The sequence below is a fragment of the Malaclemys terrapin genome, chromosome 1, assembly GCF_027887155.1.
Source record: "Malaclemys terrapin pileata isolate rMalTer1 chromosome 1, rMalTer1.hap1, whole genome shotgun sequence".
Classification (NCBI taxonomy): domain Eukaryota; kingdom Metazoa; phylum Chordata; order Testudines; family Emydidae; genus Malaclemys; species Malaclemys terrapin.
The window spans coordinates 272,262,495-272,282,757 of NC_071505.1; the positions used below are offsets into that span (position 1 = coordinate 272,262,495).

At 41.9% G+C, this 20,263-nt stretch overlaps 1 protein-coding gene across 3 annotated transcripts in view; it reads left to right on the plus strand.

Annotated features, from left to right (window-relative positions):
- Positions 1 to 20,263, plus strand: part of MYO16 (myosin XVI) — a 588,255-nt gene that overhangs the window by 296,557 nt on the left and 271,435 nt on the right. For all 3 annotated transcript variants that reach the window (XM_054013071.1, XM_054013089.1, XM_054013080.1), the window contains 2 exons: positions 1,037 to 1,187; positions 19,709 to 19,819. In XM_054013071.1, coding sequence (XP_053869046.1) covers positions 1,037 to 1,187; positions 19,709 to 19,819 — 262 coding nt within the window. The remainder of the gene's footprint in view (positions 1 to 1,036; positions 1,188 to 19,708; positions 19,820 to 20,263) is intronic.

Below are 20,263 nucleotides of genomic sequence, written 5' to 3' on the forward strand. Positions count from 1 at the left end.
TGCAGTCCTGAATAAGAATTGGGGCCACTATTAGGGTTGGGAGTAAACCCTCCTTCCATTCTTCTTGGGTAGCCAGGACACAGTCTCCAGGTGAAATCCTGTCCCTGCTACAGTTAATGGCAAAACTCCCATTGACTTCAATGGGCCAGGATTTTATTCTCCAGGTAGTCTTCCTTTCCTCCGCGTTACTTCCACCTTCACTGTGGTTGGTCAAAGGAGACATATCCAGGAAACAGGGGAAACTGGGTTCAGTAACTCCTCTGCTGGATCTTACTTTTCAAACTTACCTGTATTCCAAGGCTTCTGCTGGTGTTTAGTGTCCTGGGTGCATGACGTATCTAAAATCTTGTAAGAGCTTGCATGTCCGGCATTGGCTTTTTTAGAAGTGCGGTGTGCTGTGGAGTGGAAATATGGCAGTGGGGGACTCCAAGCGCCGGAGTTAGGAATAGAGCTTCAGCTCATACAGAGGAGTGTTTGTACGTTGGCAGTCATTGTAGGTATCAGATATTTTCTTTTTTTCACCTTAAATATTATTATATTACTAATTCTGGAACAGTGTATATATATTTTAATACAAATTAAATATAGCTTATTTGCTTATCAAAAACTATACATTTTTATTTTATTTAATGCAATGACAGTATCTGTGTATCAAATTGTTTTTAAATGTATTATTTTTCAAATTACTATTGTGGAAGTTAATCATACATTTAAATTCAGCTTTCAGATTGCTTATTGATTTGCCAACCTAGCACTATCAAATACAACCTCATGCATATTCTATTTGGGTTGCTTAGCTTTCTTCTGAAGCAGACTTGCATAAAAGTGAATTTTAAATCAAAGTGCTTTGCCAAGACCACTGTATCTTTGGCATAGACCAGTGAACAGTCTGCAGTTCTCATCCAATTTATGTTTCTTTTTGGATCAGGAACAACTGTCTCAGACATGAATTATATTTTAGTTCCACATTCATACCTCTCAGTTTTGTCAGGCATCTTCAAAAGGAGACTAATTGCTTTATTGATTCTCTCTGTAGCAATCCCCTGGCTTTGCCGATTGCCAAACAAGACAGTTTGCTGGAGAAAGACACCATGTTCAAAGATGCAACAAAAGGCTTATGTAAGCAGCAGTCTCAAGATACCGCATCTGACAATGTCACAGTGACTGACACAACCAAACTTGAACAGGTACATGTCAAGTTTCTTAAATGTCTTGGATCTGGAAATTTAAAATTTGATGAACAAGAAAACACAGGAATGTAATCAATTCATACTATAAGTTTGGCTAAAGTCATTTTCCAATAATAATTCTCAAAATCATTACACCCCAATGTCTTGGGATCAGACTACCTGAAAGACCCCCTGTCTCGCTGCATTCCATAGACATAGTTGTGATCAGCAGATGTATTTGGTTTTTAAATTTTAAATAATTGGTCAGGCACTCAAAACCTTGGGGCCTTTGCATGGTACCAAAGTGCAAATAATAATAGAAAAATAAAGAAACTATGATTTTTTTTTCTCCTCTCTCTTGCTATAATTATATACACAGTGCTGTATTAACACATACACTATGCAGTCTCTTTACTGGAGAGTTCACAGTTTAACATCCCATAACGAGATTTCACCCAGCTCATAACAATATTGTAAAAATCTGTGTAGTCAAATATTAGCATTTATATGACTGTAGCTAGTTTTACTTCCTTTATTAATACAATGATGGATGTCCATGACATAGTTGAGAGACAGAGATAGTTTGTTCAGAATCTCTTGCCATTTGCTATACATTCCAAACTATTTGTCACCAATAATGTCTCCGTGATATAGATCACGAGCAACTGGAAAGACTGCTATGTATTTATGAAGCAGTTCTGACTTCTATAATGTACTCAGCACTAATCCTTCTAAATAACATACTTTTTTATTATTGTGAACTAAAATTTCTGTTGAATGCAGTTGCTTTGAAGGAATCTTGGCAAAATGTTTCCGTAACAGACAATGCTTTTGTGACGGGTTGGATCACAGAAACCCCCTTGGGAGCTGCCACCCGATGTGCAAAGACTACCCCTGCTTCTGTTTTCCCTGCCAGCTCAGGACTCCAGCACCCTGTCTTGCTGAGCCAGACACTCCCGTCTGGCTCCAGACACAGACCCAGGGTCTGAATCACTTGTCCCAAAGCTGCAAGTTTACCTGAAAACAGCTCGCAGTAGCGTGCTTGTCTTTAGCACTCAGATGCCCAACTCCCAATGGGGTCTAAACCCAGATAAATCCGTTTTACCCTGCATAAAGCTTATGCAGGGCAAACTCATAAATTGTTCGCCCTCTATAACACTGATAGAGAGATATGCACAGTTGTTTGCTCCCTCAGGTATTAATACATACTCTGAGTAAATTACTAAATAAAAAGTGATTTTATTAAATACAGACAGTAGGATTTAAGTGGTTCAAAGTAGTAACAGACAGAACAAAGTAAGTCACCAAGCAAAATAAAATAAAATGCGCAAATCTATGCCTAATCAAACTAAATACAGATAATCTCACCCTCAGAGATGTTTCAGTAAGTTTTTCTCAGACTGGACATCTTCCAGGCCTGGGCACAATCCTTTCCCCTGGTACAGCTCTTGTTGCAGCTCAGGTGGTAGCTAGGGGATTCTTCATGATGGCTTCTCTCCCTCTCTGTTCTCTTTCCCCCTTTATATATCTTTTGCATAAGGCGGGAACTCTTTGTCTCTCTGGTTTTCCACCCTCCCTCACTGGAAAAGCACCAGGTTAAAGATGGATTCCAGTTCAGGTGACATGATCACATGTCACTGCAAGACTTCATTACTCACTTGCCAGCACACACATATACAGGAAGACTCACAGGTAAATACAGCCATCTGCAGACAATGGGAGTCATCAAGATTCCAAACCATCATTAATGGTCCACACTTTACACAATTACAATAGGCCCTCAGAGTTACATTTTATATTTCTAGTTTTAGATACAAGAGTGGTACATTTATACAAATCAGATGATCATACTCAATAGATTATAAGCTTTGTAATGATACCTTACAAGAGACCTTTTGCATGAAGCATATCCCAGTTACGTTACATTCACTTATTACCGTATTTTCTCTAAAACCAGCTCAGTTACATTATATTGACTTATTATCAAGTTTTTATAAAACCATATAGACTGCACAACGTCACAGCTTTACATTAAAAATAAAAGCTTTCAACATAGGACTTGTGATATAACTAACAAGGATTCAGTGTAATTTATCCGTAATGTTTGTATCCTAACCTATACTGGAAGTAATCATGTTCTGTTTAATTTTTCATTACGATATGCAGAGTCATTACTCAGGTTTTATCTTCATATATTATTAAAACAGATCAGCATGATATTTCACCTGGTGCATGTCAAAGATATCATACATTCATAGGCAATATGGCATGTAGATTAGGCCTTCCTCAGGGGATCTGAGAGAAGATTTTGAACTTATTAGGCTTGGAATATACATTTTGTAATATTGAAAGATATAACACTATTTTTGGTTTTGAAATAAAAAAAATTATAATAGCTCAGATTTACACACAAGCACAAAATGTTAATAGACAAAATAACAAAATACCATATCCAGATAAGGTCAGATGAGCAATTGGGGACTTTTGATTCTTTTTTTTTCCTAGCTGAAATATGTTTTTTTATCTCAATTAATTTCCTGAACCCAATATGCCAGATCAAGAAGGCAATATGAATAATCACCATAGTTGCATAGTTGGCAATTTCTGTTCTTATCAGTTGAGGAGGAGATTTTCCCCAATACACGATTGAGATCTCTGGCACGAAAAGGAGTTGTGCGTTACATTCCACAAGCAAAAATGCTTAGTCTTTTTGCTTGATTAAGCCATTTCTTTTTGAAAACAGACTTGGCATAGAACTGTTGTGCCACATATTGTTGGCCACATAATGTGATGTGGACTTCGAATGTACAATATTCAGTGGTTTTTTCTTTATTGCTGTAATGTTAGATAAAACATGCAGGGGAGAGTAGTGATTGGAAGACTATTGTGCATGGAAAATAGAATGCATACTGCCTTATTAATGGTACTAATAAATAAAATTACTTCTGGTGATATAGTGAAAATTACTAACGTTTTGTTATTAAGCCATTTAAACAGATTATAAACAATTATATATTCTCAAACACACATACAGGTCTATCTCATCTTAGGCGCATTTAACATGCGCGATTTCAGCTTTACACGGTCGGCAAAAACAAAAACAAAAAAAACAACAAAAAGAGAAAAATAACAATTTAAATACTTGGTGTCCTTTAAATTTAAATACTGTTTCTGTAGTGTGGGCGATTCCATTACATTCAATGTAATTTTGACTATACGCGATTTTCGCTTTAGGCGCTGACTGCGGAACGTAACCCCAGCGTAAGATGAGACAGACCTGTACACACTGTCAAATGAGTAAATAGAAAACTTCATTGTTAATATTAAAAATAAGATAGCATTTAGCTTCTAATATATCTATGCCTGAGAATGTTCAGTGACCGTTCAGATTATTAGTTTTGAGCTGCTGTCGCCTTAGTTTAGGGTATTGAGAACTGTAATAAAATATATATTATAAGGTCACTTTGTCAGTCAGACACAGGAGGCAAGAAGGATAAAATAGAATAAACTCATCTGTATGCTCAGAAAAAAGGAGGTGAACAGAATAAAATTGGAAATGCCCTGGAAGTATTTAACCCCCAGTCAATTCATTTGTGAACTTAACGCATGTGGAATTTCTTATATGTACGTCTCTTTTTTACTACTTGAGTTTAAATCTAGCTTTTACAGCATTTATTTGCTTCATGGGCCAACATCATCAAATTCTTCTCCTTGACCTTGGCTGGATGGTATATCCTGGCGATGTGCAGCCCTTTTTCCTCCCTCACGCAGTATTACTTATGTGTGGCATCCCAAATGAGAGCAAATACCTGTGACGTTGTGCAGTCTATATGATTTTATAAAAACATGATAATAAGTGACTATAATGTAACTGGGATAGTTTTAGAAAAATATGGTAAAAAGTGAATATAACGTAACTGGGATATGCTTCAAGCAAAAGGTCTCTTGTAAGGTATCATTACAAAGCTTATAATCTACTGAGTGTGATCATCCGATTTGTATAAATGTACCACTCTTGTATCTAAAACTAGAAATATAAAATATAACTCTGAGGGCTTATTGTAATTATGTAAAGTGTGGGCCATTAATGATGGTTTGGAATCTTGATGACTCCCATTGTCTGCAGATGGCTGTGTTTACCTGTGAGTCTTCCTGTATATGTGTGTGTGCTAGCAAGTGAGTAATGAAGTCTTGCAATGACATGTGATCATGTCACCTGAACCGGAATCCATCTTTAACCTGGTGCTTTTCCAGTGAGGGGGGGTGGAAACCCAGAGGGACAAAGGGTTCCCGCCTTATGCGAAAGATATATAAAGGGGTGGAAGAGAACAAAGGGGGGGAAAGGAGCCATCATGAAGAATCCCCTAGCTATCACCTGAGCTGCAACAAGAGCTGTACCAGGGGAAAGAATTGTGCCCAGGCCTGGAAGGTGTCCAGTCTGAGAAAAAACTTACTGAAGCATCTCTGAGGGTGAGATTATCTGTATTCAGTTTGATTAGGCATAGATTTGCGCATTTTATTTTATTTTGCTTGGTGACTTACTTTGTTCTGTCTGTTACTACTTGGAACCACTTAAATCCTACTGTCTGTATTTAATAAAAACACTTTTTATTTCGTAATTTACTCAAAGTATGTATTAATATCTGGGGGAGCAAACAACTGTGCATATCTCTCTATCAGTGTTATAGAGGGCGAACAATTTATGAGTTTGCCCTGCATAAGCTTTATGCAGGGTAAAACGGATTTATCTGGGTTTAGACCCCATTGGGAGTTGGGCATCTGAGTGCTAAAGACAAGCACACTTCTGTGAGCTGTTTTCAGGTAAACTTGCAGCTTTGGGGCAAGTGATTCAGACCCTGGGTCCGTGTTGGAGCAGATGGGAAAGTCTGGCTCAGCAAGACAGGGTGCTGGAGTCCTGATCTGGCAGGGAAAACAGGAGCAGAGGTAGTCTTTGCACATCTGGTGGCAGCTCCCAAGGGGGTTTCTGTGATCCAACCCATCACAATACCATAACATCCTATTATTCTGTATGGGTGCAAAACCTATCTTGACATCCTTTGGATCAGGAATTGGCCCTCTATACCACACATTTAAATAAAACTATCTTAGAATTGTTTATTCAGAATTTCTATTTTTTATTCCTATAAAGCCAGACTGCCAACCCCATGCCTCCTTGGGAGAGAAAAGTTATAATAAACACATTTTAGAAACCTTTGAAGATGGCCTAATAGCTTTTCTACCCATAAAAAAGTCAACTCAAAAAAAATTACTTGCAATTAAAAAAATTAATTGTGTGTTAAACAATAGAATACCAATTGAAATTTATTAAATATTTTGGATGTTTTTCTACATTTAAAATATATTGATTTCAATTACAATACAGAATACAAAGTGTACAGTGCTCAATGTATATTATTTTTATTACTAATATTTCAACTGTAAAAATGATAAACAAAAGAAATAGTATTTTTCAGTTCACCTCATACAAGTACTGTAGTGCTAGCTCTATTGTGCAAGTGCAATTTACAAATATAGATTTTTTGCTACATAACTACACTCCAAAACAAAACAATGTAAAACTTTAGAAGTCCACTCATTCCTACTTCTTCTTCAGCCAATCGCTAAGGCAAACAAGTTTGTTTACATTTACAGGAGATAATGCTTCCTGCTTCTTATTTACAATGTCACCTGAATATGAGAACAGGCATTTACGTGGCAATCTTGTAGCCGGCATAGCTAGGTATTTACATGCCAGATATGCTAAATATTCATATACCCCTTCATGCTTTGGCCACTATTTGTGAATGAACTCCTTGGGGGAGAATTGTATGTCTCCTGCTCTGTTCTATCTGCATTCTGCCATATATTTCATGTTATAGCAGTCTCGGATGATTACCCAGCACATGTTGTTCATTTTAAGAACACTTTCACCACAGATTTGACAAAATGTAAAGAAGGTACCTGTTGGCAGTGGTGAGCTGGAGCTGGTTCGCATGGGTTCACGTGAACCAGTTGTTAAATGCAGAAGTCGGTTTAGAACCGGTTGTTAAAGGGGTGGGCAATTGGGAGAGGGTGGTTTTTCAGTTGTTACACTGGCCCTGAGCAGCATGGTAAGGGGGCCAGGCCGGGGCTGGGAGGAGGGGTTGGATAAGGGGCAGGGAGCGTTTGGAGGGGGTGGAGGTTCTGGGGAGGGTGGTCAGAGGATGGGGAGCGGGGGGGGGGGTTGAGTAGGCGTGGAAGTTCCGGGGATCTGTCGGGGTGGTGGTGAATGGGGTCGGGGCAGTCAGGGGACAGGGAGCGGGGCGAGTTGGGTAGAGGGTGGGGTCCGGGGGGGCAGTTAGGGTGGGGGATCTTGGGCGGGGTTGGTTGGGGGACAAGGAGCGGGGGGGTTGCTGGGTTGCTGGTTCTGAGGGGGCAGTCGGGGGCAGGACGGGGGAACAGGCTGTTTTGGGAGGCACGTGGGGCTTGTACTCACCGGGGCAGTTCCCTACCGGGTCTTCGGCGGCACTGAAGGACCCGCCGCCGATGTGCCACCGAAGACCCGGAGCGAGTGAGGGATCAGCCACCGAAGAACCAGTAGGGAACTGGTTTTTAAGACTTTGGCAGCTCATCACTGCCTGTTGGGATATGTAAGGGTTAAGTAAAGACCTAGGTAACCACTACCATTGTAATAGGAAGTGAGGCACTGGCAAGCACTGTTTCTTCCCTTGATAGATAAAGTTGCCACCCTTTCCCACACCCTTCTGCTTGTTAAGGATAGATAAACTTTGTAGCTGCATAAGAAATATGGTTGTCTGAAGGATACCCTTTGTGTGAAGAAGTGTTATCTCTCCCCCCTCCCTTCCTCTCCCAACTACATAAACGAGCTCGGGTCATGTCCCCTTCCTCCCTCCTCTGTGAACTGCTGATTAAGGGAACTTGTGGCTACAATTATTGCAAAGAAATGTATCTTCAAGGTAAAAATGTCTGTATAATATGCTTAATGCTGTAAACAGTAAATGGGGCGGGTATAATTATATTCAGTAAATAGCTATTAATATTCATTATATGGGTGTTCATATTATCAAATAAGGGTTTCGGGGGTGTTGGAGTAAATGTGGGTATTTACATATTAACTTAGATAAAAGAGTGTGATATGATTATTTCAGGGCTTACTCGACAATTGGGTCGAGGGGAACAAGTACCGCAATAAAGAAGCCCATTTATTCAATCCACCTCTGGGTCCTCCTGCTCGTTCTTTCCATCTCTAATAATACCAATGTGAGATTTCTAAAGATAGCTACAGCACCTGACCCAAGGTTAAAGAATCTGAAGTGCCTTCTAAAAATCTGAGAGGGATGAGGTGTGGAACATGCTTTCGGAAGTCTTAAAAGAGCAACACTGCGATGTTGAAACTACGGAACCTGAACCACCAAAAAAGAAAATCAGCCTTCTGCTGGTGGCATCTGACTCAGATGATTAAAATGAACATAGACTCATAGACTCATAGACTTTAAGGTCAGAAGGGACCATTATGATCATCTGGTCTGACCCCCTGCATGCTGCAGGCCGCAAGACCCTTCCCTGGACTCTACCGTTGAAGTCCCCAATCCTGTGTTTTAGTGACTTCAATTGCCTGAGACCCTCCTGCTAGTGATCCCTGCCCCATGCTGCGGAGGAAGGCGAAAAACCTCCAGAGGCTCAGCCAATCTACCCTGGAGGAAAATTCCTTCCCGACCCCAAATATGGCGATCAGTAATACCCCGAGCATATAGGCAAGAGTCTCTAGCCTGACCCTTGTTGGCCATTATGCTATTCATGTACCATTGCTTGGTTTTCCTTGGCTACTATGTTTTATCATTAAACCATTCCCTCCATAAACTTAACCAACTTAATCTTAAAACCAGACAGGTCCGTCGCCCCCACCGTTCCCCTCGGAAGGCCGTTCCAATATTTCACCCCTCTGACGGTCAGAAACCTTGTCTAATTTCAAGCCTAAACTTCCCCCCGGCCAGTTTGTATCCATTCGTTCTCGTGTCCACATTAGTACTAAACTGGAATAATTCCTCTCCCTCCCTTGTATTAACCCCTCTGATATATTTAAAGATAGCAATCATATCCCCCCTCAGCCTTCGCTTTGTCAGACTAAACAACCCAAGCTCCTCTAATCTCTTTTCATACGACAGGTTTTCCATTCCTCTGAACATCTTAGTCGCCCTTCTCTGCACCTGTTCCAGTTTGAGTTCATCTTTTTTAAACATTGGAGACCAGAACTGCACACAGTACTCCAAATGAGGTCTCACCAGCGCCTTATACAACGGAAGCAGGACCTCCCTATCTCTACTAGATATACCTCGCCTAATACATCCCAAGACCGCATTGGCTTTTTTCACCGCCACGTCACATTGCCGACTCATAGTCATCCTGCGGTCCACAAGGACCCCTAGGTCCTTCTCCTCTTCCGTTACTTCTAACCAATGCGTCCCCATCTTGTAACTAAAATTGTTATTATTCGTCCCCAAGTGCATCACCTTACACTTTTTACTATTAAATTTCATCCTATTTCTGATACTCCAATTCACAAGCTCATTCAAGTCTCCCTGCAGAATATCCCTATCCTCCTCCGAGTTTGCAACTCCTCCCACCTTCGTATCATCCGCAAACTTTATCAGCCCACTCTTGCAATCGGTCCCGAGGTCAGTTATAAATAGATTAAATAAGATGGGTCCCAAAACCGAACCTTGAGGCACTCCACTAGTAACCTCCCTCCAACCCGACAATTCACCCTTTAATACGACCCGCTGCATTCTCCCCATTAACCAATTCCCTATCCACCTCTGGATTTTCATATCGATCCCCATGTTTTTCATTTTAACCAATAGTTCCTCATGGGGTACTGTATCAAACGCTTTACTGAAATCCAGGTATATTAGGTCAACCGCATTTCCCTTATCTAATAAGTCCGTTACTTTCTCAAAGAAGGAGATCAGATTCGTTTGGCACGATCTGCCCTTCGTAAAACCATGCTGTAATTTATCGCATTTGCCATTAACTTCAAGGTCCTCAACTAGTTTCTCTTTCAGAATCTTCTCCAGCACCTTGCACACTACTGATGTTAAACTAACAGGCCTATAGTTACCCGGGTCACTTTTTTTCCCTTTCTTGAAAATAGGAACCACATTGGCTATTCTCCAGTCTAACGGGACTACCCCCGAGTTTACAGATTCATTAAATATAGTCGCTAATGGGCCTGCTATTTCCCGCGCCAATTCCTTCAATATTCTCGGATGAAGATCATCCGGTCCACCCGACTTAGTCCCATTAAGGCGTTCTAGTTTTGTTTCTACCTCGGATGCGGTAATCCCCCATCCTGTATGCCCCTCTGTAACGGTGCTAGTATCCCTAATACCTTCATTGGCCTCATTAAACACCGATGCAAAATATTCATTGAGATATTGCGCCATGCCTAGATTATCTTTAATCTCCTCTCCGGCTATAGTCTTCAGCGGTCCCACTTCTTCTTTCTTTGCTTTCTTCCTATTTATATGGCTGTAAAACCTCTTACTATTACTTTTAATTCCCCTCGCTAAGTCCAACTCTTCCCGGCCTTTGGCCTTTCTCACTCTATCTCTACATTCTCTGACTTCACTAAGGTAAGTTTCCTTACTGATCCCTCCCCTCTTCCACTCTTTGTACACTTTCTGTTTTTCCCTAATCGCCCCTTTCAGCCGGTCGCTCATCCAGCTCGGTCTAAGTCTCTTGCTTAGTAATCTTTTTCCCTTTTTGGGGATACAGGCCTCTAACAGCTCTTGCATCTTTAACTTAAAGTAATCCCAGGCTTCTTCTGCCTTTAGGTCCCTTAATACGTTTGCCCAATCCACTTCCCTTACCAGTCCCCTTAATTTGTTAAAATTGGCCTTTTTAAAATTATAAACCCTAGTCTTTGACTTAATTCTGGTACTCTTTCCATTTAGTTTAAAGCGAATTAGCTCATGATCACTGGAGCCCAAGTTGTCCCCCACTACCACTTCCTCAACAAGGTCGTCACTACTTACTAGAATCAAATCTAAAATGGCCTCCCCCCTCGTCGGCTCAGCTACCACTTGATAAAGGAATTGATCAGCAAGCACATCTAGGAACATCTGAGCCCTATTATTGCTACTAGCGTTTGTTCCCCAATCTATATCCGGGAAGTTAAAGTCCCCCATAATTACACAGTTTCTATTAGTATTTACCTCCCTTAATACGTTAAACAGTTCCTTATCCATATCCTGGGTCGATCCCGGCGGTCTATAGCACACCCCAAGCACTATCCCCGGAGAGGCTCTAGTAGTCCTTTTACCCAGCTTGAGTATCGCCCAGACGGACTCCGTGTTATCTATTCCATCCACTATTATTTCTTTACAGCTTATTTCACTATTGACATACAATGCCACCCCCCCACCTTTACCTTTATCCCGGTCTTTCCTAAACAGCGCATACCCCTCCATACCTGCGTTCCAGTCATGACCGCCATTCCACCACGTTTCAGTTATTCCTACGATATCCGGTTTCAATTCTCGGACCAAGAGCTCCAATTCCTCCATTTTATTACCTAGGCTTCTCGCATTGGTGTACAAACAGCCTAATGTATGTCGTTTAGCCTGTCTCCCATTACTAGCACTGTATGTTGTGGGCCTCTTTGTGTTCGTCCCCCCTGTCCCTCCTATGTCCAATCTCATCTCCCCGGCTATGTCTCCTCTTATTACACTCAGCTTTTCAATACTGGAAACTGGCGTGGAGATTAACTGTGCATCTCCCAACCATCTCCCCAAACTTCCTAGTTTAAAGCTCTTTTGATAAGATGAGCCAGCCTCCCTCCCAGAAGTCTATTTCCTTCCCTACTCAGGTGAAGCCCATCCCGCGAGAACAGGTGTCTGTCCCCGAAAGCCTCCCAGTGGCCATACATCCCAAAGCCCTCCTTATAGCACCATTCCCTTAGCCAACTATTTATCCTCACAATCCTATCAGCCCTTTGCTGCCCTTCCCTTGTAACAGGCAGAATCCCACTAAAAGAAGAACAGGAGTACTTGTGGCACCTTAGAGACTAACAAATTTATTAGAGCATAAGCTTTCGTGGACTACAGCCCACTTCTTCGGATGCATCCGAAGAAGTGGGCTGTAGTCCACGAAAGCTTATGCTCTAATAAATTTGTTAGTCTCTAAGGTGCCACAAGTACTCCTGTTCTTCTTTTTGCGGATACAGACTAACACGGCTGTTACTCTGAAATCCCACTGAAAGATAACCTGAGCCTCTATCTCCTTGAGAGTCTTCCCCAGCCTGGCATAATCTCCCTTGATTCTCTCTAACGAGAACCTAGCCGTGTCATTCGTTCCTACATGAAGGATTATCAAGGGGTTCTTACCTGCTCCTTTTAGGATCCTTTTCAACCACAGGTCCACATCGCGTATCTTTGCACCCGGTAGACAGCACACCCTTCTGTTCTCCGGGTCCGCCCTGGTCACAGGCCTGTCCAATCTCCTCAGTAAAGAGTCTCCAATTACATACACCTGCCGTCGCCTGGCAACAGTGCGATCTAGTAATCTAGTCTCCGATCCCTCTAGTCCTGACCTGTGTCTGTTCCTATCTTCTCTTATGCTCCCCCTTATGCCTTCCTGTATCCTCTGGTGGCCCATAATTGGTGCTGTCTCCATCAACTCCTCCCCCCTCTCTCTCGGACTAGCAGCTCTTCTCTTCTTCCTCACCCTCCCACCTTCAGTCACCACCTGCTGCCCCTCTACCTCGTTATCCAAACACTCAAACCTATTCCTGAGTTCTATTCCCCCCTCACTGGCCCTCCTTTTCCTTGGCCTACTTCTCACAGTCACATGCTTCCACTTCCCTGGATCTCCTCCTTCCATTCCCCTCTCGCTGTCATCTACTACTGCCTCCTTCTGCACCCTAGGGCCTTCCCCTTCAGCCCCGCCTTGCCCATCCTCCATCAGCTGCTCAAACCCCCGCCTAAACTCCACCAGGGTCTCTACCTGCATCTCCAGCCCCTTAATCTTTTCCTCCAGTAACACTATAAGGCGACACTTCATACACACATACCTTTGTTCCGGGTCTCCTGCTAGGACTATATACATACCACAGCTCCCACATGTCGCCATCTGCATTCCGTCTGCTGCTGCTGCTTGGCTCATGGCTGCTGCAGTCTCTGCCCACAGCACCTGGGGACACAGAGCACACACCACGCCCCACCCTCCTGCCTCCCCCTTTACCTCCCCCTGCAAACTCCCTCTCAAACTCCCCTGTTAGCCGCCCTGTTTGCTGCCTCTGTGCCGCTGCCTGGCTGGGTGGCCGCTTTTATGGGCCCCCTACTCAGCTAAGCCCCGCCCCCTAATCAGGGCTCGGCGTCCCTCCCAGCACCCTGCCCCTGCAGGCCTCTACAAACACACAAGGACAACAAAGACAGACACAAACACAGATACCTTCTCCTCCAATGAGAACTCCCTCTCAAACTCCCCTGTTAGCCGCCCTGTTTGCTGCCTCTGTGCCGCTGCTCTGTGTCGTTCCACACTGGTTTGGATTGTTATCAAGAAAAACCTGTCTTCAGTATGGATGCATGTCCTCTGGAATGGTGGTTGAAGCATGAAGGGACATACGAATCTTTAGCACATCTGGCACATAAATATCTTGTGATATCGGCTATAACATTGTCACACGAACGCCTGTTCTCACTTTCAGGTGACACTGTAAACAAGAAGCAGGCAGCATTATCTCCTGCAAATGTAAACAAACTTGTTTGTCTGAGCGATTGGCTGAACAAGAAGTAGGACTGAGTGGACACATAGGCTCTAAAGTTTTCCATTTTTTTATTTTTCAATGCAGTTATTTTTTATACATAATTCTACATTTGTAAAGAGATGCTAAAGAGATTGCACTACAGTATTTGTATGAGGTGAATTAAAAATACTATTTATTTTGTTTATTACAGTTCAAATATTTATAATAAAAATAAAAATAAATATAAAGTGAGCACTGTACACTTTGTATTCTGTGTTGTAATTAAAATCAATATATCAATATATTTGAAAATGTAGAAAACATCCAAAAATATTTAAATAAATGGTATTCTATTATTGTTTAACATCGTGATTAATTGCACGATTAATTTTTTTAATCACACGATTAATCGCAATTAATTTTTTTAATCGCTTAACAGCCCTAGTTCTGATATGAATAAGGTGATAGGTATCTACTGAAAAGTTCTACAGTGAAAGCAGAAAGGAGGAAGCATAATTTAAAAATAAATTGGACAGTTCTGAATTCTCATTGTGAACAAATAAACTAGGTCCTGACAAAGAATCTCAAAATCATGATATAAAAATATAAGAACTTGAAAAAGTATATCAAATTCTTACTCTGGAATCTGATCTCCACAATTATAAGAGAAAAGGATGACCGCTCTGTGGGTCTGGAAACACAATATAGCATAACTACAAACTTTCTGGCACATCATTTGGTTTAAAAAAAATCCTTAAACTTTATTATTCCATAGCTTGCAGAGAGTAAACAAATGAATCAATGTATTCTGCTTCTAAATCTGCTTTGTCTCTAGTCTTTTCATATGATTTTAAAGAGACTCTGAGACCAGGAGAGAACAGTTTTTCAAGGTTTTTTTTCCCCCCAGGGTGATCTCCCTGATGTCTAATTTCTTACTACCATATGTATAAGAAAGGTTTTTCTACTGAGCAGGTTGAAACTGGTCCAACAGTTGCACAGCCTACAGTCTTAAAATGTTAATAGTGACAACAAAATCTGATTGAGGTGTCTTTATTTGGTCTATCCAGAATGTATATTTTACAGAATTATTACCGTATATGGTTTCCTTGAATGTTACTACTTGATCTAGTTCAACAGTTGTATTATAGATGAAGGTCTTTAGGAATACCAGATATCTGCAACTGCTCTTTTAGGTTGGGTGGAACAAATGTTGAAATGTTGTTGGTAAAATTCATGCTGTCACGTGCACATGATGGTTTGCCTATGGGTAGGGTTGCCAACTTTCTGGTCGCACAAAACCAAACACTCTAGCCCCGTTCCTTCCTTGAGGCTCCGCCCCTGCTCACTACATTCCTCCTCCCTCGGTGGTTCACTCTCCCCCACCCTCACTCACTTTCACTGGGCTGGGGCAAGGGGTTGGGGTGCGGGAGAGGGTGAGGTTGAGGGCTCTAACTGGGGTGTGAGCTCTGGGTGGGGCCAAAAATGAGGGGTTCAGGGTGCGGGAGGGGGCTTAGGACTTGGGCAGGGATTTGGGGTACGGGAGGGGGTGAGGGCTCTGGATGGAGGTGCAGGCTCTGGGTGGGGCTGGGGATGAGGGGTTTGGGATGCAGGAGGAGGCCCTGGGCTGAGGGATGGGGCCAAGGGATTCAGAGTACGGGAGGGAGCTGCGGGTTGAGGCAGGGGGTGAGAGCTCTGGGGTGGGGCTAGGGATGAGGGGTTCAGGATGTGGGAAGGGGCTCTGGAATGGGTATGCAGGAGGGGGTATGGGCACTGGGCTAGGGGTGAGGGCTCTGGGCTGGGGCCAGGGATGAGGGGTTTGGGGTGCGGGGAGGCTCCAGGTTTGGGGGGGGCTCAGGGCTGGGGCAGGAGGTTGGGGCTCAAGGTTGGGGCACGGGCTTACATCAGGTGACTCCCGGTTAGTTGTGCAGCGGGGGAGCTAAGACAGGCTGCCTGCCTGTCTGTCCTCGCATCACGCTCCGCATGCCCCAAAAGCAGCCAGCAGGTCTGGGTCCTAGGCTGGGGGGCCAGGAGGCTCCACACGCCACTCTCGCCCTCAGATGCCGCCCCCCATCCCCCACAGCTCCCATTGGCTGGTTCCTGGCCAATGGGAGTGTGGAGCCGTGCGTGGAGTCCCATGGCCCCCCAGTTAAAAATCCCGAGCCAGACCTGCTGGCCACTTCCGGGGCACAGCACAATACTAGCCAGGACAGGTAGGGACTAGCCTGTCTTAGCATCGCAGCCCCGCCGACTGCACTTTTAACTGCCCAGTCGGCAGTGCTGACCGGAGCTGCCAGGGTCCCTTTTCAACCGGGTTGTTCCTGTCGAAAACAGGACACCTGGTCACCCTACCTATGGCTATATCTACACTGCACACTGCTTATGGCGGCATGTGAGTACATACCCTACACGCCTCCTAGCATGGGTATAAATAATGGTGTAGATGGTGAGGCACTGCTTATGTGTATAAAGTAAAGACACACCTGAATCCTGTGGGTACATAGCCTATATGGCCATACATGCTGGAACTAGGGGTGCTACTGCACCCCCTAGCTTGAAGTTATTTCCATTATATACTGGGATTACAGTTTGGTTCAATGGCTCAGTGCACCCCCACTATACAAATTGTTCTAGCCCCCCTGTATATGGCTCTCTACATGCCCAAGTAGTGCCTCCCCGATCTACACTGCTATTTCTAGCGGTGTAGTGTTCCGCTGCCACCCTGCTGCTGGAACCTTTAACTGCTGCCTCCCCCTGTCAGAGCCTTGCACTGTCATGCATAGCTACATACTGCAGTGTGGATGCAGCCTATTTTTCATTGCTGTGTGTGGCTACACTTACGCTATATGCCGTCACAAGACGTGTGGAGTGTAGACAAAACCTACGAGTAGAGACTTTCTTTGGTCAGTATTTATTGCCTGTTACTAGTACTGATCAAAAAAAGAGACACATTTCTGTGAAATTTGGAATATTACCTATCACATACAATTTTATTTTGAAGAATGGATGGAAAATAATGACGAGCCAGAGTGAGACTAGTCTTAAAGTGGTTGCTAACACTCTGCTGTATGCTGCCCAAGGTGTGATAGACTGGGCAGAGCCAACGTTTTATCCCCTTCCCACTTGTCACTCTACAGAGCTAGTTTGGTATGCAGGGAATTAAGCGGCACTCTTGAGGCCAGCTATAAATTATTCCACTCCTCACCCATCTCATCAGAGGGGAGCAAAGCAGAGGAAGAACTGTGAATCTCTGAATCATAACCCATCCCAGGGCTACTCATGGTGTGTGTGTGAGGGGTGCATCTTATGCATTGCCCCTTACACAGAGCTATTCCTAAAGGCACAGTTTAGCCCAAAGACAATATATCCATTATTGGGGTCACATTTTGTTATAAGTTCTACTCAGAAGTGACCCTGAAAATATGCATGTTGGCTCATTGTATAAAAGTCATGAGAGTCATCATGTAGCACACATGCAGCTAAATGCATATGAATACTTTTATTTGTGAGTTCTGTAATGTAAGCAGTTTAATTTTAGGAAATGATAAAAAATTAATTTGAAATGAAATTATCCCCAATATCTATTTCTTCTGACCTTTAATACTTCCTAATTTCCTAATTAAGATTAGGTGTTCTTTCTTTCTTTCTTTCTTTTTTTTTTTTTTTTGCTTTGAATTGTGTTTTCCTCCAAGTGTATGATTTAAATTGGTGGCTCATTCATTAGGAATAGAGTTGGAGTTTAATGAAGACAATAATAGGATTGGTTGTGGAATTGATGAGGAACTGAATAGAGCAGTTCACTCTGAGTCATTTGTATATACTGTATGTGATTGTGCTCTATGATATCTAAAGGCATAACAAGTTTGAAAAATAGAAAAAAATTCTCATAAGTAGCATGTCCTGATTCATGCAAGAAGTAACAACAATGTATAAAGAAGAAAATAGAAAAAGTGCTTTGTTATTAAATGCAGACTTAGAAAACTGCCACTCCTTTTTGTGTTCATGTCCTGAGAGCTGTCATTCTTGACACAAATCTTGAGCCTGTGAGAATCTTTAGGGTGAACTGAAGTGTAAAGGGCTACATAGTTGATATTCTACAATTCTGAAATTGTTTGTGATGCTAGAGAAGGGCTATATGTTTGTAAGTTCAGTTGTTTTATACCAACAGATGTATTGTTTCTGAGAAAAGCTGGTAAACTATTTAAACAATAAGACTCAGCAGGATTTGGTGGTTCTGTCAAACACCAAATGGCTAGTGGTTTTTGTTTTTTTTTGCTTGGCATAAAGATGAAGGTTGAGTGCCTTCAAACACTCTTTTTGTGTGTATCTTGGGTATCTTAAATCTAGTACTCCTATTTATTGTTTGATTGATTGATTGATGGATGGACTGAGAAAAATATATATGTTCTGTTATTTCCAAGGATTCACATCTGGGGATGGATGTAGAGCACCAAATCCTGTTCATCTTGGTTACCCAACAACACAGGGGGTAGCCTCAGTGTCTGATTATCTCTGCCTTAAAATGACAATTATAATATTTTTCATATATATATGTATAATCACAGTACCTTTTGGTCAATGATCTCCAGCACTTAAAAAAGGTCCCATTTAGTCCTTTTTCACAGATCAAGAGACTGAGGCACATACAGGTTAACTGATTTACCCAGTCACACAATGAATCAGTGATAAATGTAAGAAAAGAACCCAGAACTTCGGACTCCCAGGGCCAGATACTGCACCTATTAAAGTAATTGGCAAAACCGCCATTGACTTCAAGCTTGTACTCTCAGTGTTTTTGCACTGATCACATTGGTCAATTACTGATGAAATAACATTGTGAATGCCATTTTCTTTTTGTTTTTGTTAAAATGTGGATTTGCCAGTTGTTTACGTCAAACACATCTAGGTGACTATTATCTATTTGTCTATATGTTCTTCTGGCGTCTAGAAACATTAAACTTGCCAGCTGATATTAACAATGATTCAACCTGCACTGTGAGTATAGTAGAATTCACTGCACAATGTATCAGTCTTTATCGTATTTTATAGCAGTTCTCTTATAGTTGATGTATTGTACTTTTACAACATATAAGCAGTTTTCCTTTGGTAACAGAATTTGTTTCTATAACATTTAGATTGTACACTCTTTAGGCCTCTTATCTCCTGTGTTTGGAAAGCACCAAGCACATTTTGGGTGCTACTGTGATATAAATAATAATAAAACATTGTGACTCATACCTTAGATGCTGAGCACCTTCTACTCCTATTGACAGTTTAACTCCCGACTCTCACTTTCCTCTGTTATGTTCTGTGCAGCTGAATTCCAATAGCATATTAAGTTCCATATGCTGAGAAGGGTGAAGCTACAGCAATATGGGAGCTCTGTTTGGTGGCAGCCGATATGTGATTTACAAGAGCATTAACTTTTCAACTCTCGATCATCTTCATCAGAAACAGTCACTGAAGAGGGCAGGAGTGTTCTACTTGAACTTGGAGTCTTGTCACGTTTAGAGATTGCAAATAGCATACATGTACATTTCCATATACTTAAGTCCCCATTAAACCCATACAGAATATATGCCTTAAAATTATTAATCTTTCTAATTTACTTCTATTGCTTAAAATAAAGGTTGAAGAGTTATTTGGGAAGTATAGACAACTTTTTGGTTTCATAATGCAGAATAAACATTTATATCAATTGTAGTGGTTGTCACTTGTAATTGAAACTAGGGCATTACACTGCAGGGTGAGCGGCTATGAAGTTAGATTATTTGAATGTATGATTTGTATTTTCCAGGTCAAGTTAATGCCTCCAGCACCAAATGATGACCTGGCTACTCTGAGTGAGCTAACAGACAGCAGCCTGCTCTATGAGATTCAGAAACGTTTCAGTAACAATCAGATATATGTGAGTGGCTTTGAAACTGCTTACTGCAGCATTTTTATTCAGTTACCTACAGTCAACTTTCAGTGATGAGCAATTAAAGAAAATAGTATTGGACTGTTAGTAATTCCAGCTAAGCAGAATTACTGGACACTAGGCTGGCAATATTGCTGAGTAATATTAAGATGAATGAAGGCGTATGTGTGTGTTAAATTTACAACTACTCAAATTTAATTGGGAAAGTCTGAAATTAGGGGAAAAAAAGATATAGTGAGTATGCACAGGTAAGTCTATATGTATATTTACCAGAAAATATGTGCTGGTAAAATGTGATAGGGGCATGTGAACTCATTCCTCTTAAACTATCAAGAGATTTCTGTCTTTAACTTTAGGTACGCATAATTTTCATGCAGGCTTCTGATTACAATAACCGGAATGGAATAGAGATTTGGATAACAAATCCAGAAA